Source organism: Alosa pseudoharengus, unplaced genomic scaffold (genome assembly GCF_046254945.1).
Source record: "Alosa pseudoharengus isolate Yale_2024_CS ecotype anadromous, Long Island Sound unplaced genomic scaffold, YU_APseudo_1.1 YU_APseudo_1.1_scf_19, whole genome shotgun sequence".
Taxonomy (NCBI): Eukaryota; Metazoa; Chordata; class Actinopteri; order Clupeiformes; family Clupeidae; genus Alosa; species Alosa pseudoharengus.
Genome location: NW_027468657.1, coordinates 33758588 through 33785190, shown reverse-complemented (window position 1 = coordinate 33785190; position 26603 = coordinate 33758588). Strand labels below are relative to the sequence as shown.

At 43.7% G+C, this 26603-nt stretch overlaps 2 protein-coding genes across 4 annotated transcripts in view; one reads left to right on the top strand and one right to left on the bottom strand.

Annotated features, from left to right (window-relative positions):
* The window catches only part of inppl1b (inositol polyphosphate phosphatase-like 1b), a 23735-nt gene extending 4102 nt beyond the window's left edge, over positions 1-19633 (top strand). For 2 of the 3 annotated variants that reach the window (XM_076292505.1, XM_076292506.1), the window contains exons 3-28: positions 127-190; positions 3484-3622; positions 4126-4273; positions 5570-5710; positions 6319-6406; positions 6872-6961; positions 7066-7212; positions 7367-7481; positions 7612-7712; positions 7847-7949; positions 8191-8387; positions 8773-8890; positions 9255-9351; positions 9461-9599; positions 9856-9955; positions 10073-10161; positions 13574-13655; positions 14139-14225; positions 15348-15461; positions 15601-15689; positions 15803-15890; positions 15997-16152; positions 16523-16604; positions 16774-17599; positions 18233-18348; positions 18576-19633. In XM_076292505.1, the coding sequence (XP_076148620.1) occupies positions 127-190; positions 3484-3622; positions 4126-4273; positions 5570-5710; positions 6319-6406; positions 6872-6961; positions 7066-7212; positions 7367-7481; positions 7612-7712; positions 7847-7949; positions 8191-8387; positions 8773-8890; positions 9255-9351; positions 9461-9599; positions 9856-9955; positions 10073-10161; positions 13574-13655; positions 14139-14225; positions 15348-15461; positions 15601-15689; positions 15803-15890; positions 15997-16152; positions 16523-16604; positions 16774-17599; positions 18233-18348; positions 18576-18669 (3610 nt within the window). In that variant the 3' untranslated portion in view covers positions 18670-19633. The remainder of the gene's footprint in view (positions 1-126; positions 191-3483; positions 3623-4125; positions 4274-5569; positions 5711-6318; positions 6407-6871; positions 6962-7065; positions 7213-7366; positions 7482-7611; positions 7713-7846; positions 7950-8190; positions 8388-8772; positions 8891-9254; positions 9352-9460; positions 9600-9855; positions 9956-10072; positions 10162-13573; positions 13656-14138; positions 14226-15347; positions 15462-15600; positions 15690-15802; positions 15891-15996; positions 16153-16522; positions 16605-16773; positions 17600-18232; positions 18349-18575) is intronic. The other variant, XM_076292507.1, reaches the window with a different exon arrangement.
* A 294-nt stretch (positions 19634-19927) lies between these two features.
* On the bottom strand, positions 19928-25336 carry LOC143132970 (sterile alpha motif domain-containing protein 3-like). Its single transcript, XM_076292800.1, has 11 exons — positions 25203-25336; positions 25056-25100; positions 24639-24821; positions 24076-24163; positions 23810-23962; positions 23623-23691; positions 23263-23469; positions 23014-23173; positions 22615-22682; positions 22269-22520; positions 19928-19939 (listed from the first exon to the last, which is right to left on the bottom strand). Exons 1-11 carry the CDS (start codon positions 25301-25303, stop codon positions 19928-19930), a joined length of 1338 nt encoding a protein of 445 aa, XP_076148915.1. The 5' UTR covers positions 25304-25336.
* Between the last annotated feature and the right edge of the window lie 1267 nt (positions 25337-26603).

Genomic DNA, 26603 nt, shown 5'->3' with positions numbered 1-26603 from the left:
AGACCTGTTATGATTCTGTTTTTCTCTTGAATTACGTCCACAGACCTGTTATGATTCTGTTTTTCTCTTGAATTACGTCCACAGACCTGTTATGATTCTGTTTTTCTCTTGATTTTCCATTTGCAGGTTCCAGCGGCATGTCCATACATATCGTATCCTCCCTGATGCCGAGGGACTATTGGCTGTTCAGGTGACGCACAATACACACACACACACACACACACACACACACACACACACACACACTAACAGGCTCTTTTCAGTGAAAGGTGTTATAATCCAAGTCTCTTTATCCAAGCACTGGGGTACTAGAGGACTGGCATGCAGTCACTGAAGTGGACTTTCCAGTCTGCATACAGAAATAGGGATGGGAGCTCCCTGTTAGGAGTGATTGATTTCCATGATGGTTCCTTAGCTTCTATTCTTTGACAGAACACTCTGACAGAACACAGAGAGACGTATTGACCGGTGGGGTGAGAGACAGAGACGCTCTGTTGTTTATGTTGCGCTTGGTCCGTAACAAAAGCAAGAGCGTTTGGTTTAGCTAATATCTCAGCCATGCGGCCACATGCTTGGAGAATGACCTCAGCCAAACAGAGGCTAAATTGTGTGTTTCACACAAATTCCTCCCCTGCCCACATGGTGAGCCATTCATTGGCTGTGTGTGTGTGTGTGTGTGTGTGTTCATGTGAGCAAGTTCTTAACAGAAACTTGCAGTGCAAGCAATGCAGCTGTCAGCTGTTGTACCCATGTTTGTGTGTGTGTGCATTGTCCACACATGTTCACATGTCTCTGTGTACATATGCAATAGTGCTACGAGCACAAGTGTGACAGGTACGCATGTGGGTCAGGGTTGATGTGTGTGGTACACACACTGTCTGTGGCTGTTTCTTGAAAGAGGACGTAGTGCCTGGTCTTTATTAGCCAAACATAGGAAAAGAAAAGGAAAAGCCACAATAACAACAACATTACATACCGGCCACAAACCAGCAGGCACATTTCTTAAAGCAGCAGGACACAGTTTGTGTCTAAAAAGCTAAATAGGTAACTAGCTAAATTAGCTGAACACCAAAAGACTTGCTTCACAAACACAAACACCAACAACAGCACGACTGGCACCTGCAAGTCTCCCTGACTCAAATATTGTAATGATATACTTTTACTATTTTGACTATCTTTTTGTTTTAAATGTTGTTACAAAAGCTGATCTTACATTTCTGCACAACACTACATAGGGAATAGCCTGAGCAGCAAGTGTGAACAACACACATTTAGCTGTGCTCACTTGTGACATTAAAATGAATCTCACGATGCAAAGACCTATTTACCCACCCAACACATAAGAAGGAGTCTTTGACAATGGTGCTTTGACAATGAGAGAGAGACAGTGGAGCATTAATGCAAACAGTCATTTCCAGACTGAGGTGACAGAACTGAGACTCTTTTGAAGAAAAGGGAAGATAGCAATGGAAGTTCTCACTTCTCCTTTGAGGCAGACTGTTTTGCATTTTGTCGCAGTCACAGAACAAAATGCTGAAGGTGTTTAACTCAGAATCTTCTGCACACTCCATGAACCACTGAAGATGGTTCACAAATAACTTTTATTTGTAAAGAGGTTCTTGGTATTCTGGATCTGTGAGTGAAGAAAGTAGCCATTTTGTCATCAAAGGGGCCTCACATTTCTTTTTCTGTCTCTTTTTCCATTCTTTTAATCGTTTTTCAAGGGCACTCAGGGAAGACAAAAAGCCATACTGCTATTTGAGGATTCCTTGGCAGTGCAGTTAGATTTCATCTGCCAAAATGGTTTCTTTTTACCAAGCAATGAAAATACACATTTCTAAAATAAGACCCACAGGAAACTAGCTATTTTATTTGTTGCCCTGTGGATTGTGTGTTTGCATGTGTGCCTGTGCTTGTGTCTCCATATGTTTGTGTGCATGTTGTGCTTTTGTAAAGTTGTCTATCAGAGCTCACTTTGATTGTGGTCACTGTTTTTCTGTACTTTTGCTTGCTTTGATTTCAGTGATTGGTATACAGCTTGTTGAGGTCGAGGTTCCTGTGTTTGTTCTCCATTGCCACTATCAAGTGGCTAATTGCGGGAGCAAGTCTGTCTGGCATATTTGGCCCTTGTTGGCATCAGTGGGCAGGGCAGGACAGCCTGGAGCCCTTTGAGAGTTGGCACTGGGCACCAAAAGTGGGCAGGATGTGGGCGTGTGTGACGTCAGCCTCTCAGGACAACACTGCGGACTGGTTTTGGGCTGTGCTGAGCTCTTATGAGGTTGCCTAATAAGTACTGAAGTGCACCTCCCTTAGACACATCACTCTGTGTTTATACCACTCACTAGAAGACACCATTTCTTTAATTTTTTTCTATAGAATCTTCATGATATTATTTTAATGTGTGAATAAATGTCATGGGTTCAGGTGCTTCATAGCACAGTTTGTGATAAGTGCAGAGTTGATGTGCTTTTATCTAAACCTGGGTAGCATGTCTCTTGATCACTGGTGTAATCACATTTGTCTAGAGTGTCTGTAATTTGATTACTCCATCCTGAGAGCCTGGAGCTCATTTAAAGAGAGACTGTGCTGGGAACGGCTAGTGTTGTGGGTGCCCAATAAACCTTGGTGGCACTTTGAAGCCTACTGTGGCCTGCTTAATTCAACTGAGCTCCTCTGTCCGGATAAACTACCTCTGAGACTAGACCTTTAATCATACCTCACCTGTGATCTGGAGGAGATGACAACCACTTAATGTGGAAACATTTTAGGAAGTGGCTTTCGTTCTCCCCCAAATGGCTGCAAGCTCCACACCTTATTACTCTCTGTGTACTTGGTGAAGTCCAAAAAGGGCCAGAGTAGAACGGGAAAAGGTTTGAAAAGTTTTCATTTGGAACAAAGGTAATTCATAGGAAAAGGGAAGCCAACTGCAAGTTTTCACTTCTGTTTGAGAGACACTGCTTTGCATACTGCCTCAGTCAGCTTAAGTTCAGATCTTGTACTGGGGCCACTACACATAGTTCACAAATAACTTTGGTGAGGTTACATTTGTTGGTTAGAGTTTCTTGGTATTTTGGATCTATGAGAGAAAAAAGTAGCCATTTTTTCCCTGTTTTGCTAAACTTTCGGTATATTTTCTCATCATTGTTTGAATGTATTTCTGAGTATCATTTGAATCTCTGAACCATCATTTAAGCTCTGAGGTCATTCTCATCACTAGATGAATGATGTTACTGACACTCTTTGCGGCACACTGACTCTATGTCCTTTCTTGCTGCCTAAAAGGACTCCATTGTAGCCAGCCTTCATTCATTTGATTGTTGAGGCATATGGGAGAATCATTTTGGCTTTATCATTGTTGTTGTTGTAATTTATGTGTTCTACTTTTAGATACTTGATATTGTTTCATGAATTTAATTGTATGTTGGTTAATTTTCGGCCTATAACCATAGCTATTCTCTCTGTCTCTCTCTCTGTGGTTTGTAGACATCCCAGGGAGTGCAGGTGAACTGCTTTCGAACCCTGAGTGACCTGGTGTTGGGATACCAGCAGCCTCACAAAGGCTTGGTCATCCCCCTTCTCTATCCAGTAGGCCCTGAAGTAGAACCAGGGGAGGAGAGCTCAGGTGGACTTACAACACACACACACTCTCACTCTCTCTCTCTCTATCTCTCTCTCACTCTCTCTCACACACACACACACACACACACACACACACACACACACACACACACACACACACACACACACACAAAGACACAAAGACTGTCAACCAATGTTTTATAGAGTTTCTGTTTATATCTCTGCTTTCCCCAGATACAATGAATATAAAACAGTGGCACAATAAGAATGTGTTAGAACTTCAATTGAAATGCATTATCCACTGGCATAGAGGTGTTGAGTAGATAAAGAATGAGTGACTGCCTTTATAGCTTAGGGCACACACAAGGCTCATTGTCAGCCTGCACTGTCAAATCAGATTTTTATCACATCATTCAGTCATGGTGTTGAGAGAAGCACGGTCTTGCTCTGGGCTTGACCCCTGACCCTCAGGCATGAGGTGGCTGTGCTAGCACGGAGGCTACCAGTCATGTGTAATCGGCTGTTTTTGTGGCCCATCTCACACAGACGGTGATGACGAGAAGCCAGCAGCTGGCTGGATCCCCAGTGGGAACTCTCCTGCCTCCACGGCGCCCCCTGCTGCTCCACCAGCTCCAGTGCCCCTGACCCCCCAGCAGCTGCTCCTCCAGAGGCTGCAGGACATCACCACACCCAGGTACCACTGAAGGAACGACCTTCTAAAGCCACAGAAACATCAGTACAGGCACATGTATGTTATTAGCAATGGAAGTCATCTTGGAGTATCTAACAAAGAAGACAACATTTACTCTACAAAATATTTGACACCAAAAAGCACTTTGACAACTTCACTCGACAGTTTTGCAGTTATCTGACCAACACAGCTGGTGTTGAATGACCGCTACACGTTACCCGTTACATGTTGCGTGTGTGTGGTGGCTGTGTTGCAGAACTGCTGTGGCTTTCTTGCGTGTGTTCATTCACACCACCAGCAGGACTGCTGCAGCACTGCTACTGCCATCTGATAGTGGCCAGAAATACAGTTTGGTGTCTTCCAACGTTGATGAGCGGCCCATTAAGTGGAGACCGGAACGTTTACCATTGGAAACCAGAAAGCAGTTATATGATTTTCGATTTCCCTTGTTCAGAGAGAGAGAGAGAGAGAACTGGAAAACTGCTCCCATTCACCTGTTCTGTTGATTTAACATAATATCATTTTATCCCACATTGTATTTATGTAATATGTATTTATCCCACATTGTATTTATGTACGTAGTTTGTATTTATGTAGTATATATGTAGCCTCCACTTTTCACCCTCCATTAATGACATGGAATTGCTAAAATGGTTAAAAGAACTTCAGGTTTTCGGCATATAGCATAGTTATTGAAATTACAATTGAAGGTGTGGTTATATAATGTTGCTGGTATGATTTCAAAATGAATATGAACAGATCTTTCTCTGTCTATTTCTTTGAGAACTTATTAGCTATTGCACAAAAATGAAGGTCCATGGCACCAAAACTAAACTCAAGACTGTCTGTCCCGCCATGCACAGTCTACGTTGTGACTCAGAACTGGAATGCTGTCATCCTAAAGGTGATGATACATGGGACAACTTTCTAAGTAATGTCGTTGGGCAACCACATAACTGGTTTCATGTGTTATGATTGAATGATCATGAACATTTGCATACTGGCAATTCAATTTCTTCAGAAAAAAACGTGTATTTCAATGAGAGTGTGCCAATGAATGTGTCACTGGAATGTGCCCAAACAACAATACTCTGGACCATTGCCCAGTAACTCAAAACGTTTCCCTCTCTATCATCACTTGCTATCCTGGGGTGTGTTTCCCAAAACCACAGTTGCTAACCTGTTGGGAAAAGATGTAAGAGATACAATACGGCCCAGAACTGATCCGGAGTCAGCTGTTCTCCAGGTGAGGGACTGTGATGTGAGGCCGAGCCTGAGCTCGCTGTGGCTGTGTTGCAGTGTGGCGTCGGAGGTGGTCAGCCTGCTGGTGGAGTATCTGCACGGGGACCTGGGTCAGGACCTGGACGCTCTGAAGAGAGGAGGCATCAGCCTGCAGCACCTCCAACGCACCCTCAGCACAGTGTGCCACGGCCTGAGCAGGTACGCACAGCACAGCGCCCCAACACCTGCAGAAACACACACATCGCCCCAAACACCTGCAGAAATACACACATCGCCCCAAACACCTGCAGAAATACACACATCGCCCCAAACACCTGCAGAAATACACACATCGCACAGCGCCCCAAACACCTGCAGAAATACACACATCGCACAGCGCCCCAAACACCTGCAGAAATACACACATCGCCCCAAACACCTGCAGAAATACACACATCGCACATCGCCCCAAACACCTGCAGAAATACACACATCGCACAGCGCCCCAAACACCTGCAGAAACACACACATCGCACAGCGCCCCAAACACCTGCAGAAATACACACATCGCCCCAAACACCTGCAGAAATACACACATCGCACAGCGCCCCAAACACCTGCAGAAATACACACATCGCACACCGCCCCCAACACCTGCAGAAATGCACACATAAAGCCTTCCCTTCCTACTGCATGTGAATTCATTAACAGTCTTATAAATGAGGCTTTTATATCGATGAAGGCTGACGTTGCATAGTTCCAATTTGACACCAGTGAACTTTTCAGCTTATCTCAGTGTGTCTGTTATCTATATGTTTGGTCTGCAGTGAGATTGACCACACCTTATCCAGCTTAGAGACTTTGGCCAAAGTGTTTGACCATCCCAGCTGTCCCCTGTCCTGCCAGCGACCTCAGGTACACGAAAGGCTGTCACTGCTCACGCACATGCTCAAGTCTGTGATAGCTTTGGGAAATGCTCCCTCTGCTGGACATTTTAAGAATGAATTATATTCCACATTATAAGACTTGAAGTATTCAGCCGGTGGCCAGTCTCAGTGCCTCACCTCAGTGCAGCAGATGCTGGTAATGCACTCTGTTTGCAAACTGCCAAATAAAACTCACTGAAGAAGAAGAAGAACAGGCCAGTGAACCCTTCTTCTTTTTTTTTGCTGCACTGAGGTGTAATGGCAAGTGTACCCTGTATCCTCGTTCTGGCCGCCGGGTGAATACTTCAAGTCTTGTAGTGTGGAATGTAATTCATTCTTAAAATGTCCAGCAGAGTAGCCTCGCTCTGGCCGCCGGATGAATAAGGCGAATTTCCGACAGGCCTTACTTGAGGCAAACTTGCTTCATGTCCATGTTTCTGACTGTATCACACAGAATGTGGGCAAGTCGTCGGATTTAAGCCTGGAAAGTCTGCTGTTCAAGATCTCTGCTCTGTGCAACCTGTTGTCCACTTTGGAGAAGAGGGTATAAATACACACACAACACACGCACACACATTCCATCACTTCCTACGACTGGTTTATGTTAAAGCTTTATAAAACCCATCTTCATGTGTCCCACCTGAGCAGGTGTTGAAAGCTCTGCAGGATGCTGTAGTCAATCACAACCTGGCCGTGCAGCCAGCTCCTCCTCTGGCCCCGGCCCCGGCCCCGTCTCCTGAAGTCACCCCCCCAGTGAAAAACCACACACCTCCCATACCGGTGCACAGCTTTCAGGTTGGTACACAGACAGCATGTGTTCATGGGACCTGGAGCTCACACAAAAGAGAACACTACTGTAAATGCAACCCTTATTTTGTCACATGTCCACCTGTAAAGTGTACGTGTGTGTTCATCTGTGTGTCCTCTGCGTGGGTGTGTGTGTGTGCAGGTGAAACTGGTTCGGTATGGACGGATGGTGGTGTCTGTGGATGTGGACACAGGAGTGCTGCTGTTTGACAGGAAGTCTGCTTCCATTGGTGTGGAGACAGTCACACAGGATAGAAGTGAGACATTACTCAGTTCTCAATCTGGGCAATATTAACAACGTGCCAGTAGGTCATTGAAGTGTAATGCCGGTGTATGTGTGTGTGTGTGTGTGTGTGTGTCTTTCATGCCATGTATATGTATGTATAGTTTTACAGCTGATCAAGTTCCAGAGCAGTCCAGCCAAGCTGAGGATGGTGGTGGACAGTCATCATAACACCCCACGGGAACTACTGTTTGAGAGTGCAAAGGTAGACAGTGTGTGTTTGTGTGTGTGTGTGTGTGTGTTTGTGTGTTTGCGTGCATGACAGACTGAGAATAAGAAATAGAAGAATCAGAGAGCGATGGCTACAGTGTATGAGTGTGGTGTCCTCCTCGTCCTCAGAAACGAGAGGCCTTTTGCCACCTCCTCCAGCTGATGAAGACCAGACACCTACAGCAAACTGAGCCTGACGTCATCTCTGTCTTTGTGGGCACTTGGGACATGGGTAATATGTTACTTCATTCCAAAAGATACTACATTACCTTTGCCACATTGTTAGGTTGTCTGGGAAATTTCATTAGCACCCATTGTGAAATCTATGAAGCGACCTTGGGTGTCTTGAAAGCACTTTATAAATAAAATGTATTATTATTATTATTATTATTATTATTGTTATGATGATTATTATTATTATTATTACGTGTGGTCTGAGTGACTATGTGTGCTCCATGTATGCGTTGCTGCAGGGGGCTCCCCTCCTCCACGAGGCCTGCAGTCCTGGCTCACGTGCTGTGGCCTCGGGCGGACCCCAGACGAGTCCACCGCCTCCCTGCCTCACGACGTGTACGCGGTGGGCACGCAGGAGAACCCGCAGGGGGAGAGGGAGTGGGCCGAGCACGTGCGGGCCTCCCTCAGGAGCGCCACCAGCATGGAATATAGACAGGTAACCTTTGGCTTTTTAGCTCAATTCATAATTAAACAATTCACTTTTATCCTCCCTCGCTCCACCCTCCCATATACTTTTTTGATCGTTCACTTCCTTCTCTTCCTCTTTGGCCAGCCTGCCCACTCAGTTTTAAAGGCTTGCTTTTATTGTCTTCATATTTGCTATGTAAGATGTTCTTTTCATTATCTCACAGGGCCTAGTTTGCTGCTGTCTTTTGCTTCATATGACGTCTTCTTTTTATAATCTTTTTAATGTTTTATGATTATATGACAGATATATCATGGGGTGTATTTAACAATGTTCTCATATAGTCAGTTAGTTATACAGGAACTGTGACCATCTGTGATTTGCGACTGGTGCAATGTGTGTGAATCTCCTACAGGTGGCAGTGCAGTCCCTGTGGAACATCCGCCTGGCTGTGTTTGTGAGACCAGAGCATGAGAATCGCATCACTCAAGTGAATTCAGCCAATGTTAAGACAGGCCTTGGGAATGCATTGGGTATGGCACACACACACACACACACATATACTGTACACACATACAGTATGTAAAATAAAATGCTAATTCTATTTTAGTGTTAACACATGCACTCACACGATAAACACAGAATGTCCAAGCCTATAGGGAAACATATAGGTGTACATGCACATAGCCACACATAGCCTCTACTTTACACACACACACACACACACACACACACACACACACAGGAACTGATGCAGGCACACACACATAGGAGACACAAAGACACACATTCATCATGCACCCTCAAGTCCATGTCGGACATACACACCCGTCTTTAAAAACAGCTTGATTGAGTTGTTATTGGAAAGGCCTCTTTTCCCATCTCCATGTATCGCAGGAAGCAAAGGGGCAGTTGGAATCTCTTTCCTCTTCAACGGAACCTCCTTCGGCTTTGTAAACTGCCACCTGACCTCAGGCAGTGAGAAGGCCCTCAGGTGCTTGCATTTACACCCAATATGGCCACATACATGACTTTCCTCAACATACTGTATTTCATCATATGAATATATCACCACTATATCCATATTTTAATTTCATCTCTAGGAGGAACCAGAACTTTCTGGATGTCCTGAGGCTCTTATCTCTAGGTGACCGGCAGCTCAGTGCCTTTGACATCAGCCTGCGTTTCACTCACCTCTTTTGGTGCGGGGACCTGAACTATCGGCTAGACCTAGATGTGCAGGTGACATGTCTTTCTTGACCACGTGACTTACTCTGTCTTGACCTCCATGACAGGTCTTCCTTCATTAATTGCTTTATTATTTCGTATCTTCTCAAGAAGGCGAAAAGTATATTCCCATACATGTACGTCTTCATGAATCTGTTTTCTAATGAGGGAAAGGCATCTTGTGATTATCGACAGGGGGCCTGTTTATTCAGGCAACTGATTAGAAGGATTGCATAAACAGGCTGATAAGAAGTGCTTGCTCTTCCCATAGGACATCCTGAAGCACGTCTCCAAGAGAGAGTTCGACGAGCTCATGTGTGCTGACCAGCTGACACGTGAGCGTCACAGGAGGAAAGCCTTCTTTAACTTCAGTGAGTTCCCCCCCTTCTAGTCATCCTCAATTGGATGCGATACTAAAAGCCTCAAAGAGTCTCTTATGTGTTGGTGCAATTAGATTTTTTTTCTTTCTTGCCCCTCCGACTGTTAAGAGGAAGAGAAGATCACGTTTCCCCCCACCTACCGCTATGAGCGAGGATCCAGGGACTGCTACCTGTGGCAGAAGTACAAGACCAGTGGGGTGAGATGTCCTGCTCTGTCCTTTCACTGTCCCCACTGTCTTCACCACACCTCACATACCCTCTAGTGACAGAGGAGATGGGATTCACTTTGCCACACTGGACAAAGTGATGAATTTCTGTCTACATTTCTGTCTACATTTACAATGCATATGGAAAGTATTCACAGCGCTTCACTTTTTCCACATTTAGTTATGTTACAGCCTTATTCCAAAATGGATTCAATTTATTTTTTTCCTCAAAATTCTACACATAATATCCCATAATTACTGTTTCCACTGATCATCCTTGAGATGTTTCTACAGCTTAATTGGAGTCCACCTGTGGTAAATTCAGTTGATTGGACATGATTTGGAACACACCTGTCTATGTAAGTCCCACAGTTAATAGTGCATGTCAGACCACAAAACAAGCTTGAAGACCTGGAGGTCTGTAGACCTCCGAGACAGGATCGTCTCGAGACACAGATCTGGGGAGGGGTGCAGAAACATTTCTGCTGCTTTAAAGGTTCTCCATCATCCGTAAATGGAAGAAGTTTGGAACCACCAAGGACTCTTCCTAGAGCTGGCCGTCACTCTGAACTGAGTGATCGGGGGAGAAGGGCTTTAGTTAGGGAGGTGACCAATAACCCGATGATCACTCTGACAGAGCTCCAGGGTTCCTCTGTGGAGAGAGGAGAACCTTCCAGAAGGATAACCATCGCTGCAGCACTCCACCAATCAGGGGCCGGTTCCCCGATAACGCTCACTCTTAGCCCGCTGAGAAGACTCAAAAGATATATCTTTTCAAAGTTGTTTATGTTCCTAAGTGTGTTCCCCGAAGTGTCCCTTAGGAAGCTTCTTAACACGCTGCCTCTTACGTTCGACGTTGCAAAGGCGCTGTCCCAAGTGAAGGTGCTGAATTAGTTGGCATCGATTGCTCAGGAATCGATTTTCTACTTCACGCGAAGGTGCATGACGGCGTTAAGAAAGACAACACGTTCTATGCAAATAAAACATTCCTCAAATTATTCCAGTAACATTTATTTGAACATAGTTTAAGTTATCAGTGAAATATAAACTATTAACTAAATTATCAAATTGGCAGTAATATGTTCACACGATATTTTGTGACGGGTAGACTAACCGGGTATCCCTCGCTAATCATCCACCCTCCTTATCCCGTTGTGCCACTTGTGCCGCTTCTTGATGGGTTTAAGGACTTCTAAAAATTATGTGATACACTTTTATATTAATGGTAAGGTACCTTACAATTAGAATTGATTGGCAAGCAGCTGCAGTTACTTCTGTTTAATGCGGTATTGATTGCCATTAGTTAATGTTTTCAATAAAAAGCAAATATCTACAATGAACAGAGAGAGAGTTAGATAGTGGGGAAGCAACGTAAAAAAAGGGCACCAAGCTTCTCGTCAGAGGAACTTGACATTTTGCTGGACGAGGTGAGCTTGCACAAGGTGACACTGTTTTCCAGCTTTCGGAATAACTTGTGCAACAGCAACAAAAAAGAGCTATGGAGCGACATGGACTACACGGCTCCGCGGCCGGCGCCGTTTTTGATTCAATACAAGGACACGTTGGATCGCTGCCATAGGCCTAGTTGGTCGCTTACTGGACACCACCATGCTTACCCATTTTTTAATTATCAAAAGTGATTGCCAATTTGAACGCTTTAATGACATTACGAAATAGCCTAGGCTTACCACCATATTAGTTCTGATACCAAATAAAGTAAACTTCATAAATAGTCCTGCATCCATTGCGAACATATTTTATTATTAGTCTTAAAATGTCCATAACATAAAATCATCGTTGAGCCACAACATCATCAACGTACCATAGTTTGACTTGTACTGCTGCGCTGATTTCTAAAGACTGCTGCACAGTGGCGGCGACTAGCGCCTTGAGAGCTCAAACAACGCTAAGAGAGAGCTACGAATGGTCCAGACCAACCTTACGAAAGTGTGACTTACAGAAGAAATACTTAGCGTACGAACGTGTCGGGAATCGTGACATAACGTTAAGAGAGAGGTTAAGGAATAGGTTAAGAACTACTTAGCGATAAGAACGTTTTGGGGAACCGGCCCCAGGCCTGTATGATAGAGTGGCCAGGCGGAAGCCACTCCTTAGTAAAGGGCACATGGCAGCCTGCCTGGAGTTTGCCACCTGAAAGCCTCTCAGACCATGAGAAACAAAATTCTCTGGTCTGACGAGACCAAGGTCAAACTCTTTGGTGTGAATGCCAAGCGTTATGTTTGGAGGACACCAGGCACCTCTCATCACCTGGCCAGTACCATCCCTACAGTGAAGCATGGTGGTGGCAGCATCATGCTGTGGGAATCTTTTTCAGTGGCAGGAACTGGGAGACTAGTCAGGATTGAGGGAAAGATGAACGGAACAAAGAGACATCCTGGAAGAAAACTTGCTCCAGAGCACTCTTGACCTCAGACTGGGGCAACGGTTCATCTTTCAACAGGGCAACGGCTCTAAGCACACAGCCAAGATATCGACGGAGTGGCTTCAGGATAACTCTCTGAATGTCCTAGAGTGGCCCAGCCAGAGCCCAGTCTTGAATCCCATTGAACATCTCTGGAGGGATCTGAAAATGGCTGTGCACCGACGCTCCCCATCCAACATGATGGAGCTCGAGAGGTTCAGTAAAGAGGAATGGGTGGAACTGGCCAAAGATAGGTGTGCCAAGCTTGTGGCTTCATATTCCAAAAGACTTGAGGCTGTAATTGCTGCCAAAGGTGCCACAACAAAGTATTGAGCAAAGACTGTGAATACTTATGTACATATTATATTTCCGTTCTTTATTTCTAACAAATGTGCGAATGTTGTCATGTTGTCATTATGGGGTATTTAGTGTAGAATTTTGAGGGAAAAAAAGAATTGAATCCATTTTGGAATAAGGCTGTAACATAACGAAATGTGTAAATGTATGGTGGCCTTGTTAGATATAGGCACAGATTTTGACAATGAGATTTATTCAAATTAACAATAGACATTAGTTGTACACTGACCTCGTAGTTACAGTTGTGTGTTTGTACTGTCACGCTTATGTCATCTTATAGTATATAAAAAGGCTGTATAGTGTTGAGGGGGTTTTCTGTGACCCTCTTCCCTGCTGCAAACATAGTTGGATCCCTCCAGCCTACCGCTCTGCCTCCAGCTATTTCCAGATGGAACCCAGTCAGCTGTCAGCACCACGGGGGGCAGGGCAGGAGGGTCAACTCTGACAACTTCTAAAAAAGGCCTGAAAAATGGTCCAGATTACCGAAATCCACGTCAGTGAGCGTAATCTATCAAGCTGAAGAAAGGTTTTTTGTGATGTCATTATTGCCAAAACAGATTGAGTTAGAAACATTAATCTTACTGCTCACACAGACATTGATTATTTTCTGTTGTGTTTGAGCAGGTGCGTATTAATGTGCCGTCTTGGTGTGACCGAGTTCTGTGGAAGTCCTACCCGGAGACACACATCGTGTGTACCTCATATGGTGAGTTCAGCTGCTCACTCTTGCGTAAAAGCAAAAAGCATGTTGGACACGTCTGCCTTCCAGCAAATCAAAAACAGAGTGCTGCTATTTCCTGCAGCATTCCTTCAGGACAGATCTGTGGTCTCATGTTATGTGGCTGGACAGAAAAAGGTTTTCTTATGAAGCGGTCTTTCCCTCCTACGTCTTGGTCTGTGGTCAAATGACATAGTCATATCCTATCTGGCTCACTCCCTGCTCAACTCTGTCCCATGATCCACAACCTAAATATCTGTCTAGATTCACTACCAGACCCGTGAAAAAATATTGTTTATTATAAAAATGACTGTTCAGTCGTAAAATGATTGTGTATCTACTGTATTGACAGTTTAATAAGCACAAATGCCGTTTTTATCTGACTGTGCGCCTAATGCCCTTAACTATTTGTAAGTACAACGTGTAATAACATGTGGTTGTTAGTATGGTCACATGCGTCATTTGTTTCAGGCTGTACTGATGACATCTTCACGAGTGACCACTCTCCTGTTTTTGCAACATTCCAAGTGGGGCTGACCTCACCATTCTTCAGAGCAGGTACGGACCTGTAAGGACTGTAAGGACCTGAGCCTCTGATGGTTTGATAAACATGGGGGAACACACACACACACACACACACACAAACACACACACACACACACACACACACAATGGTCTGTTCACAGAGTAAATTGATAACCTATGTCTATATTACTAGTATTGGACACCGTCTTTATGGATTATTTCTGTTTTTCTATTTGTGTATGTGAAATGCTGTTGAAATTGTATCCACAAAAAGGAAGACTTCTTGCTTGTGTCTTGCATTAGATAAACTGGTTTCCCTTTTCAACTGTCATCTACTTCCTCGTTTCTGTTTCACTTTACATGCTCATTTCAACTTTTGCACTTTCATCAAAACAACATGACCTTATGAATCTCACCGTACTCAATAATCCGGTAAAACTTTGAGTACCATAATTTACCAACTGTTAGCCGCGGCTTATACATTGATTTTGCTAAATTTCTTCAGCTATGAGTTTAATACACGGGGGCAGTTAATATGGAATTAATATGGTTTTGTTTCTTTTAACTTGCATAAAACACTGTCCTGCGGCTTATACACAATGCGGCTAATACACAGGAAATTACTGTAGAAGGACCATGTGTGAGCAATGTTGATGGACAACCACATGGCCAGTTCCATAGTTAGTTAGTTTATTTGTCCTTACATAGGAAATTTGTTTTCACATACCATACAAGCCTCACAGACATATACAGTGATTGGATGATCATGACAATGTGATTACTGTTGCCCAATATCAATGGGGATGTGTCACATCAACAATACTCAGGAACGTTACCCAGCAACATTGCTGAAAAGGTTGCCTTGTGGATAATCAGCTTTAGTCATTGATAACTAAAAGATAACTGCATGTTCACAACGTTTGAATTAAGCATGTCCTCATTATCATACTGTACTCATTATTAACTTCCCATGGATTTGCTTATTCCTTAATGGATTACCTGTACAAATAGATATTGACGTCTCCTAAAGTGTATCATGACTGCCCCATGACATTTTAAATATCAAATGTTTGAGTCAAGGTCTCTAGAGCTCCATTTTAATTCACCAGTGCCTTCCTGATATGCTGCTGTGTACCCTGTGTTTTGGTTTGGCAGACTCCAACCCCAGTGTGGAGAAGGCCTGGATTGAGGTGGAGAGTGTGGAGGCCATAGTGAAGACTGCCAGTAAAGCAAAGTTCTTCATTGAGTTTCAGTCCCTCTGCTTGGAGGGTAAATTCACTTCACTGTCTTCCATGCTGTGATGCCCTGTCCAGTCACATGGTTTACAAGACTCCTCTGTCCAGTCAGTTCTACTGGGGCTAGTTAGTCATGCTGACACTCTTCACTTTTTTCTTTTGCACTTTTGCAGAAGTCCGGCGCTCAAGTGAGAATGACTCTCAGAGCTGTGAGGTCCCGGGGTTCCTCAAACTGGGCTGGCTGGCAAAGCAGCTTCCCAAGGTTGATTGACTTAGTCATGTGAAATGCATGCCTATGCACATTGGCCAACAAGTCCTCTCTTAGTTCATTGTATTCCCTTCTTTTCCTTCTCTCTTTCTCTTTTTGCTCTTTAGCTTCAACCCATTGTTTCAGATATGGAATATCTTCGGGACCAGCATCTACTTCTGTCAGTCAAGTCATGTGATGGTTTTGAGTCGTATGGTGGGTTTTTAGAGTTCCTCATACCTTCTTGTTAGATGAACTGTTCTGAGTAGCATGCCAGAGAAGCTCAGACCTGACAGCACCTCTGTGGGCCCCTCTCCTCTAGGCGAATGTTGTGTAGCTCTGCGCTCCCTCATTGGCAGTGTGGCAGAGCCCTTCGAGACCTTCCTCACGCACCGTGGCGAGGAGATCGGATCCATCCGGGGACGGGTGCGAGTCCACGTGCCCGTCGAGCGTCGGCAGGCCCGGGAGCGGATCTATGGTGGGCTGTTCACTCTCACCCTTCCCCTCCATCCTTCCTCTATCATTTCCTGTCACGTGACACACCGATTGCGTCTGTATCTTCCACGGCTTCCTTTCTTGGTTCCGCTCTGTGTCCCTAGCTCCCCTTTCTCCCTCTCCACTCTTGGACTTCTGCTTTTGGATGCCTGATGACTAAGCCCTGTCTTTGGCAGATGCATCCTGACTTGTGAGTGTGGGGTTCCTCTGGGGCCAGACTCCAGGCCCTTCAGTTGCACGCATTAACGTCTATTATCCACCCCAACCCCACATCCACAACCACAGCAACCTCAGTCTATCATGGCGCATGAATCATGTGAGTGACCTCTGTGTGTCTTCCCTGTTGTCCGTAGAGTGGTTCTGCTTTGAGAAAGACGAGAAGGGTCTGGTGAGGGGTCGCTTGTCGCCTCAGCCAGCTCGTGGAGTCCAGCCCCGGTGAGGCCATATCTGTGTCTTCTCCCAAACACTGACAGGTCATGAGGCTAATGCCTTGCAGATTTGTTGTCTTATTTTGGGAGTAAGGTTGGGAGCATAGCCAATTGGGGAATACCATGACATCTGCATCAAGTTAACCTTCTACCTTTTGTCTCCCCTGCCGCCTTAGAGCATCGGCACCTCCCAGGACTCCAGTAGCACCAAACAGCTACACCAACCCAGCCTACTTCATGTTTGAGGGAGTGCCGGTATTGCGACGCAAAGATGAAGAGGCTCACCCCCGCAAGGAACCTCAGGGGGTCTGGTCGCAAGAGTCAGTGGTGCAGCTGCCGAGGGTGACTGGGGGCAATGTGCCGGACAGGAAGCCGCCCCGCCGGTCAGACTTCACAGAAATCGAGATCCCCGGTTGCCTTCCCTCTTACATGCCCCCCTGTGACCGCAACTCTCAATCGTCCCCGCAACATGGCACATCTTACCAGCTGTTCCCAACCAAACAGCCCCCGCCCTCTCTGCCCACCTCAAGCAGCGTACCGCCACCGAAAGACTACCACCTGCAGTCACGCATCATTAAGGCCGGTGGGGCTATGGAAGCCGTCATTCCGGTGAAGAACCTGAGGAACATGTACATGAATCACGCTGCCATCACCAGGGAGATGCAGAGACCCAGTCAGAAAGAACCGGTCAGAAAGGAGCGTCCCAGGATAAACCCAGAGCGAACAACCCCAGGCCGCAACGGGCCTCCCCTCTACCCCTACATGTCCACGCGGGTGCCCCGCTGCGAAGCCTCGGCCCCCTGGGTGGTGGAGCCGCCCCCTGGGCCCTGCGGAGACCACTCCCTCACGGCTCTGCAGATTGCCAAGTCCCTGAGTGAGGTCGACTTCCAGCCAGCAGAGAGCAAAAGCAAGTACCAGCCCAGCCACAGGCCCAAGCAGCACAGGAACCAGGGCAACCATCCAGCACCAGCCACGGAGGCCAGTTACTGCTGGGAGAAAGAGGCAAGTCCTGTACTACTAGATCCTTTAGATATCAAATGCTCCAGTGACTTGTGCATTTACCAAAATCCTCAGCCATTTAACATAGGTTAGAAGAAGTGGTTACACTTGACAGTGTCGACATGAACGTGTCATAAACAAGTCATAAATGTTTATGACATAACGCTTCTGTTATTAAGTGTCATTCGGTTTTTAGGGTTAAGTTAGGGTTAGGGTTCATCTGTCATGACAGTGTCATGTCACTCTTATGTTGATACTGTCAAGTAAATTGTTACCGAAGAAGCTTCATGTGTTTTATTTTATCATTAATTTAGGGTGAAGGATGATATGTGACAAATACACCAAATAAGCATGTCAAAAACTTAAAATACCAATTTAGAGACGAATAGAGTGATTGATGTGTGATTTCGGTCAGAAACCCAACAACAATAACTTTCACAACCCAATTTCACCTAATATATTGTTGAAATACATCGGTTAGCCAACTAGCTAGTTCCCAGTTTCAGTGTCAAATGTGCAATGATTCGTAAATTTTTCCAAAGTAAGTCTGATACCTTTAAGCTAGTTAGCTTGCTAGTTTTAGACAAAATGATTGTAATGTCTTTTGAGAGTTGAAGCCTTCATTTATCCCATCAGGTTTCTGTCCTACATGGGGCTCCAGAGACTGTGCAGGACCTGTTGAGCACCTTGGGCTTACAGCGTTACACACTGGGGCTAAGTCTCAACGGCTGGGATGACTTGGACTACTTCAGGTAAGGGCCAACCGGGGTAATGCTTCATATACTATAGGTCCTGGTGGTATTGTTCACGAATATGTTCAACTTCTGAAGTGCTATAGAATGTAAAGCTAACTTAGCTATTCCAAACAAATTTTGCTAACAGCAGTTTTAACTACGTCTTCAATACTGTCATCCACCTGAGATGGCTGTCCAGAATCACCAGACTAGATTGGTCGTTTGTGTCTGACCCGTCACTGCAGGGGGATCACTGAGGAGGACCTGCATGCAGCCGGAGTGTCCAACCCCTCACATCGCCGCAGGATCCTGGAAAATCTGCCCAAGATCTGGGACTGATCACACCAGGCTTTCACCTGAGGTTTCTCCACCTAATCCCGGAGTTGGTACACGTCCTGAGTGGCATGTACATGTAATTTATTGTTTTTTTTGTTTTTGTTTTTTTTACTGAATATAAAATCATTTTCTTTTGCATTTCTGCTCCAATGTAACACATGAACGTTTTTTTGTTCAAATCCATTCCATGTCCTTACTCAAGGTCTGTCTGGTGTGAGCTCTTTCCAGTAAGTGTCATGCACTCATGCACACACCTAGCAGTGTTTGCTGTACATTCACATGCCTCGCGTCCTCCCACATCCTATCTTTTATGATGTGAGTTTGGGGCCTCTTTAAATGATGAGATTACAGTGTCAAACAGACTAGCCACTGACTGTATGGACACAGATTGTAAAAAGGCCAGGGATATATGTCTCTGGGCCTTAACTGCACATTGTGTTGCTATGTAAGCAGCATCGTCACATATGGGGTGGATCAGGGTCCTTATATTTGTCTCACCATTAACATATTGTTTTCACTGTCCTAAAGACAGACTACACAGAACCATGTTGTTTGTGCTGTGATTCAGCATAGTGGCCCTTGGACACCCACACCTTTACAGGAATGAGGATTCAAATGCCTAACTTGGCATTTGTGGTGCAATATTTGTGCCAGCACTGCAGTGAGGTTGAGTGTGGTCAAATAGACTAGCTGGCATGTAGTTCAGTTTATATGGGCAGCTTGTGAGCCTTTCAACTGACAACTTTAACTTCTCAATTACTCAACCACAAGAATTGCCATGTTCTTGGAAAACAAAGCAGCTTCAGGTCTCTGCCCTAGAGAGTGAAAAAGCCTTGTACATATCATATTTTGTCTTTGATATATGGAGTCTGTCTCATATGAACATTTATGTGTTGGGAATGGGAATAAAACTCTAGACTGTAAAGTCATGTTTGCTTTGGCTTCATATAAAACGATAAACAATCCACTTCATGTATATTCTTCCTGATTCTGCAGATACCTCACACTTGACCCTTGGTCTTGATCAAGTCTTGTGATATCACTGATCTTGATACTACTGTGATAAGAAAATGTGCAACCTGCTTTTTACCAAACAAAGCAGCTATCACATCAGGTGGTGTTTAGAAACAGAGCCACAGACATTCCCTATCAAACATGGTTACTTCATAAATGATCATTCACAAAGATTCTATTTTAAGTTTTGCATGCTTTGTTTCACTTCATGTTACGCACTGAAGTGTATTTTTCCTTAGAACAGTAGTCATCTGTACGCCTCCACACAGTGACACAGAGGGTCAGCTTAGCACCTCATGAGTGCAGCCCTAGTGAGACACTTATTAACAATCAGCCTCCATGTCCCACACAGTAGCCACACTAGCAAAACATGCCTATTATTGTCTCACCCATTTTCTTGAGCTGACACATCAGGCACTAAGGGAAACCACAGCACAAGACGAGCCAGGATATGTGCATTGTGGCATATAACAGTTAGCCCTGCCTAGCAGTGTGTTAGTGAGGAGCTTACTATGTGGCTGGCATGGTTTTGGTTTCCTGTGGGCGTTTTAATTGTGTGTGAAACGTCTAGGTACTCTGAGGGTGCAGTTTGGAACCCAGTATTCTAAGCGATAAGCTCCCGATGTGTTTTGGATTGGCAGAGCGCACTGTATGAGTCACTGCTGTCCTCACATTTTTGCTCTGTGAGCTGCTGGCATCCAGCTTGCCCGAGGGCTGGCCTTTACTGTCTGCGGCTGTGAATGTGTGTGTATATAGGTGTGTAGATGGCGGGCGGATGTGTGTGTGAGAGTGTGTGTGAGACTGAGTGCCGGTAAGTGTGTGTGTGTGTGTGTGTGGAGGATGGTAGGGATTGAGAGCTCATCACCACGGCAACAGAGCCTAATCTCCAAAGCTGTGTGGACCTCTAGATTCTTAGTTATGGCACATTAACCACCCAGAGAGAGGAGCGGAGGATCCCCATGGATGATTAGAGAGATGTGGTGCACATAGAAAGCCCTGAAACCACAACAATGAGAAGTAAGGCCATTAAAACTATATAAAAAGCTGTTAAAAATGACCTCGAAGCACGTGTGCACTTGACTACAATGGTTCTAGGCTCTCTAAACCCACATATTGGCACAAACAAAAGCAAGATGGTTTGTTTGAAAAGGCAACTGGCTCAGCCAAGCGCTCATAATATACAACAGATGGAAAATGTTCTCAAGATCTCTATTCACTGTAGAATGTCATCTTATACAATGACATTGAACTTTGTTTGGCCAGACTATCAGAAAGAAACAGGGGGGGTCAAACCAAGCGCAAATGTCTACAGTATTTTCTGGAAAAATCACAGTCCTAATGGATCATAAACTACCTGATAACAATGTATGAACTCTCACTTAGCACTGGAAAACCGTCTTAACAGACATCCTGTTATGCTTCAGTCCACAAAGATGGAGAGATACAGATCTGTGTTTGTGGGGCTTTGCACTCCTCACTATGTGCACATGAAGGAAATCCTCTTGCTATTCATTCATCCTTGTCGGTGTCTCTTGGGTGTAAAGCATTTCGGCCGATACCCGGGTGTGCGGGGTTAATTTGACCATAAGTGTTATTTACTGACTTTATATAAAAAAAAAACCTCCTTCTTTAGAGCAGCGACATACAATACAATGTAAATACGGAGGATTTGACAAATGTTAATTGTTGGTAAGAATATAATGCTTTCAAGAGTTTACTCTTGAATCTCATCTATAAAATAAGTAAAATATAGAAACAATACTATTTTCCCTTAGGCCCCTATTTGGCCCTTTAAAATCCCCCTATACAGCCCCACATGGCTTGGCCTAATATTGATCACCTGTTGTACTCAAATGGAACCCTGTTACTAAATATTAACTTCACCACAAACACTGGGTGACTGTGCTGCCTAAGAATAGATGGACACTCAAGCATTTGTCCTCTTGCTGTCACAGTGAGCATAGCCACAGTGCTGTCACAGTGAGCATAGCCCACTATGTGCTTGTTTGTGTCTCATACATACATAGAGTAAGAGAAAGTGCTGGCTTATGGCTTTCCAAACTTACAGCATTTAGGTAGCCTAGTTCATTCAGAGAGATATTTTATATAGGCTGAGACAGCATTTGCCAGTATACCTGACCTCGAGGTTAACTCTTAGAAAAAAAGGTACTATATAGAACCAAAAATGGTTCTATTGCATGCTTCATATATGGCACCCCTAAATGGTTCTATATAGAACCTTTTTGAAGGGTTCATCAAAGGAACCCATAAGGGTTCTTTAAAGCCTAAACAAAATGGTTCTATATAGAACCGATAAGAGGTTATCAATTAATTGTTAGGTTAATCAATGACTTAATTAATATTTTAAGAAATGATATTTATTTTAAAGTATAGCTTAATTGATGTGCTCTATCAGCAACTTTAATGCCATGAAAATGATGAAACAAGACAAAGGTTTTAAGAAGTAACAAATGTGTTTATTGTAACAAGCTACAGTATAAGAAAAAAGAAAGAAAGATAGAAAGATATAATTTATCGAGGGAATAAAGGGGATATTTAATCAAATGACATAAAATGGTTTTAAGAACAGGAATGGGGATTTTTTTCTTGTTAGGACAGAGTTGGAATAAAAATATCTGAATGAATGTTAAAGTATTTACAAGAGGGGCGGGATATGATACATTGAACAGGAAATAAGTGCTGAAGAGGTACTCGAGTGCCTCGGCTATGGTCATTTTCCCAGTGGTTAATGTTAGTCCATCGAGCCTGATGCTGATGGTGTCTGCCTTGAGCACATTGAGGGAGCCATGGAAAACGACAGTTGGGCAGGGGTGGACTTCCTGTAGAGGAAACAAGTAGGGGAAACATCAGGGCATGGTCATTTTAAACTTTGGTATGAATTGAAATCATGGAACAGGAACAGACCACACTTACATCTTCAACACAGTATAAAAACTCTGTTTTCTCCTTGAAGAGTTCCGGCAGCAACAGCAGTGCAGCATCTGTTAAGAGACATTTACCCAAATGAATCATCATGCTTAGATTATCATTCACAGAGGTCATCATCGCAAAAACGAAATGTACCATAAACATCAATTATCCCTCAACATTCCAGCAAGAAAAATACATAATACATAGTAATATCTTTCCATTCTTTCTGTGATTCTCTTTCTCAGTGATTCTTCAAACTTAAATTTGTGTGAGAGTCAACTCAAGTCGGGTCAAGTCAACTTTATTTATATAGCGCATTTCATACACAGAGGTCTTTCAATGTGCTTTAGTTTACATAACCAAAAGAATGTTTTCAGACTTTTGATCACAGAAGACACCTACTTTCTAATCTCTCATTTGTTGGCTCAAGGAGGGAGGGTGAAAACCTTTTCTGGCTGCCCTCCTTCACCACCCTGATGATTCTTGGGGCCAACTCGTGTATTGCAGTTTGCAAGCTCCTGTCCATGTCTATCCCAAATTTCATTTGCATCTCATGATGCATCTTTAAGGAGAACAAATTAAGAGTGAATGATAAATAGAATATACCCACTGTTGGTATTGTGTTAACTGTCTTGTGCACAATTTACTCACTAGCTGTGGGATGCCAAGAAATGGAAAAATCTCCATGACTTTCTTTGTTGGGAGAGTCATTGCTTCAATGCGCTTAAAAAGCGTCCTCCTCATCCTGATTTTAATTTCTGCCAAATTTGGTTGCTTCTTGGCCAACTCCCTTAAGATGAAATTCAGGTGCTCTTGATAACTGGTGTCATCCTCTCCAACTGCTTCCAGCTCTAAAACCTGAAAACACAACGCAATTTTATAAAACAAGTGTAATCAAATCAGTAGAGTGGCTCATTCTCCACAAACTCATTGTTACTCTTTTGCATGTGTGTGGCACTTGTTATTTGTATCTCAACAATAATGAAGTATGAAAAGGAATACAAAAAATACCTCAAGCGAGGAACTGGAGTTACTGTGTGATGCTGAATAATCCAGTAATTCTTCTCTCCTTTTTGCCAGCTGAAATGGACAGTAATTCATGTCATATAGGATGAGTAAAGATAACATTCTTAACCCACTTTTGGTACCTGACACTTTTAAAAGAATAAAGATCAGAAAAACAAAAAGGCTAATGTACCTCAGGTTCGATGGTAGTGTCCACATAGGATGTTTGCTCCACCATTTGTTTTTTGGTTCCATACTTTTTTTTCATTTGGAGGACTGTGGAGTTGTGCACAAGTGGAATCCTTTCCTTCTTGAATTTGTTACGGAGGCACTCTAACAATGTCTCCTAGATACAAGGATACAATGCAAATTGCAATAGTAAAATTACATTATTTACACAGAAATAAAAAAAATAACCAGAACAGAAAGAGTCTTTGCAAGTAGCAGTACTGTACGTACATGTCCAGATGAACTGCCATGTCTTAAGAATGGAAATTTTGTAATCAAACTCCCCAGGACATCTCCATACATTTTGTGACTGGGATACCTAAAACAGATAATTATTTGTTAGTGAAATGCATCCTAAGGGCCTACTTTAGGACTTTTTAATCTCATCCTATAATCACAGACTAGTCTCAGACTACGTTCCCTATTTTCCACCCTGGCGCATGGTGGAAAACTCATTATTTTCCCAGCGCAAAGTTTATTTTCGTATTTTGCACCTCTCTTTTTTAAATAATGCGCCAAGGGGTGTGGTAATTAACAACCTAAGGAGTGGTCTGGCAAGTTCGTACACTACCTAAAACGCAATACGCCACTGACCAAGAGAAACCTAGGAAAAAACGCCACTGACCAAGAGAAAACTGTGAAAAATAACGCCATTACACCACTGACCAAGAGAAAACTGTGAAAATTCTTTTGTGTAAGCAGGCCCTAAAACTTGGAAGTTTATGAACCCCTGGGAAAATGGAAAATAACTTTTAGTAAAAATAAATCTGCTTTATATTTTGAACTAAACTTACCAAGTGTGTTTAGTGACATTATCAAAAAGCACTTGAATCAATAATGCCCGTATATGTGATTTGTCCTTCTTTTTAAAGGCAGGATCTTTCCTCTGGAGAGCAGCTTGTAGTTCAGGAGGGAAGGTGGGCAGACTGAATACTGCTGGCCATGGTTGGGTCATATAAGACGCAGGGGGTTCTTGTCTAAAAAGAGAGTGGATAAGCTATTATTCAAAGCAATCTTATAATGTGTGTAGTTAACATATTAATATACAACCCAGTGTCCCCAGAAGAGATGGCATCTGAACACCAGGCCAAGACAGTCTAGATAGACAGGACAGTTTGTTGCCTGTGGTAATATTCTCTGAACATCATACACTTTAACTACATACACATTACATTAATGAACATGAGTTAATGTAGATATGCTATACTCACTGTGAGCGAGGTGTATGGTCCTCCAGGAGCAATCCAGCTTCATATCTGGGTGATGAGAGGAAAAGTAGTAAGATCAATGCCAGGCTTAAATTAAATGCTTGCTTACTTACTACCATGTCTACAGACTGGTTAACACATCTTACTTACTGTTCTGGGAACGACTGGGAGTTCTGGGAGTTTCTTAATTTATTCAGCTCCTTCATAAACATCACCTGTGACTTCATTAAAGGGAAAAGCTTCTCCACCATCCTTTCAGTCAGGCCCAGGAGTGTCTCCCCATCAATTTCCTGTTCTTTAAAAAGAAAAATGTCAACTCAGTTCAAGTGTATATAGTGTCATTGTGCACTAATGTTGTTTAAACACTGTAATACTAAAAGTAGTTCATCTATATGTTCACCTTTAACTTTGCACACTGTGATGCAGTGTGATAAATAAGTTGTCATCATAAACGTAAGAGTCAAGAGCGTAATAATCTTTCTCCTCCCCTGGATGAACAACAATCCAAGTTCTCTGGTCCTCCAGTTTGAAGGCATGGTAATGTCTGTCAAACGCTTTGGGAATCAACAACTGTCCAAATATCATCCAAACACCCCTAAACTGGACAATCTTGGCAATCTTTACAAAGACAGGAATATCCTCTTCCACAGAATCTATAATGAAGTTGTCATCTACAGTATATTTGATATTGTTGGTTAGGAGGGAGCTGACCACACTTAGTTTCTCCTCACTAGGGATGTCCACAATCCCACTTTTTCTACTCACTCGTTCCTGGATGTCCAATGACAAAGCCCGGAATGGAACAAGTCGCTCTCCCTCAGTGTAGTTGCTCTGATGGAGTACATCTAGTGATTGGAGTTCCCAGCACTGTCTTAACTGGTGTCTTTTAGAGAGGGTGTAGCACAGGTTTTTATAATTACAGGTGTTTCGGGATAATCTTTTAAAATACTGGTGCTTTCCCTCAAATCTCATGCACCACAGCGGTTTCAAGGGGCCAAATTCTAGAATCAGACGGGGATAGTCTATAAGGAAGTGAAGCTTGGGGGTGAAAGTCTCGGGAATGCAGACTGGAAATCAGAAAGGAATTCACCTATTTGTTGACAGAGAAGAGGGATTACCCCCTTCCTTATGGAGGGGGAAAATATTACTTCGCCTATCTCTCGACACTTCAGGTAAATATCCCAGTGGACCTCACCTTGTGGGATATAATGTCCTATAAGAAATGGCAAAATCCTGAAGAGGCACCAATTCTGTGCTGCAGACCCTTGTAGTCTGGTCTGTTTTAAGACACTTTGAGATAACTGATGTAGGATGTTGCTCCTGTCGTTCCTTCCTATTTTGAAAGCATCTAACTCAGCATTGATGTCGGTCAGTGAGACAAATCACAACAGGTACAATGCCCTCCAAGAAATCATGCATCAAGTCAGGAGGAAATGCTCTTGTAACATCAAAGTAGTCCAGCTCACTAAATGGACATTTGCTGACCACACCATATGTCTGTTTAGAAACCTCACTACTCTCCTTGAGTGCTTCCAGATGATACTTGTGCAC

What these genes read in the sequence shown, in the direction of transcription:
- LOC143132970 (XM_076292800.1), bottom strand. Translation starts at nt 25,303, where the DNA reads ATGGTGGAGAAGCTTTTCCCTTTAATGAAGTCACAGGTGATGTTTATG. An exon ending in TCCCAGTCGTTCCCAGAACA is followed by an intron (nt 25,101 to 25,202) that starts GTAAGTAAGATG and finishes CTCATCACCCAG; the next exon opens with ATATGAAGCTGGATTGCTCC. An exon ending in AACAAATGAGAGATTAGAAA is followed by an intron (nt 22,683 to 23,013) that starts GTAGGTGTCTTC and finishes GTCTCTTAACAG; the next exon opens with ATGCTGCACTGCTGTTGCTG.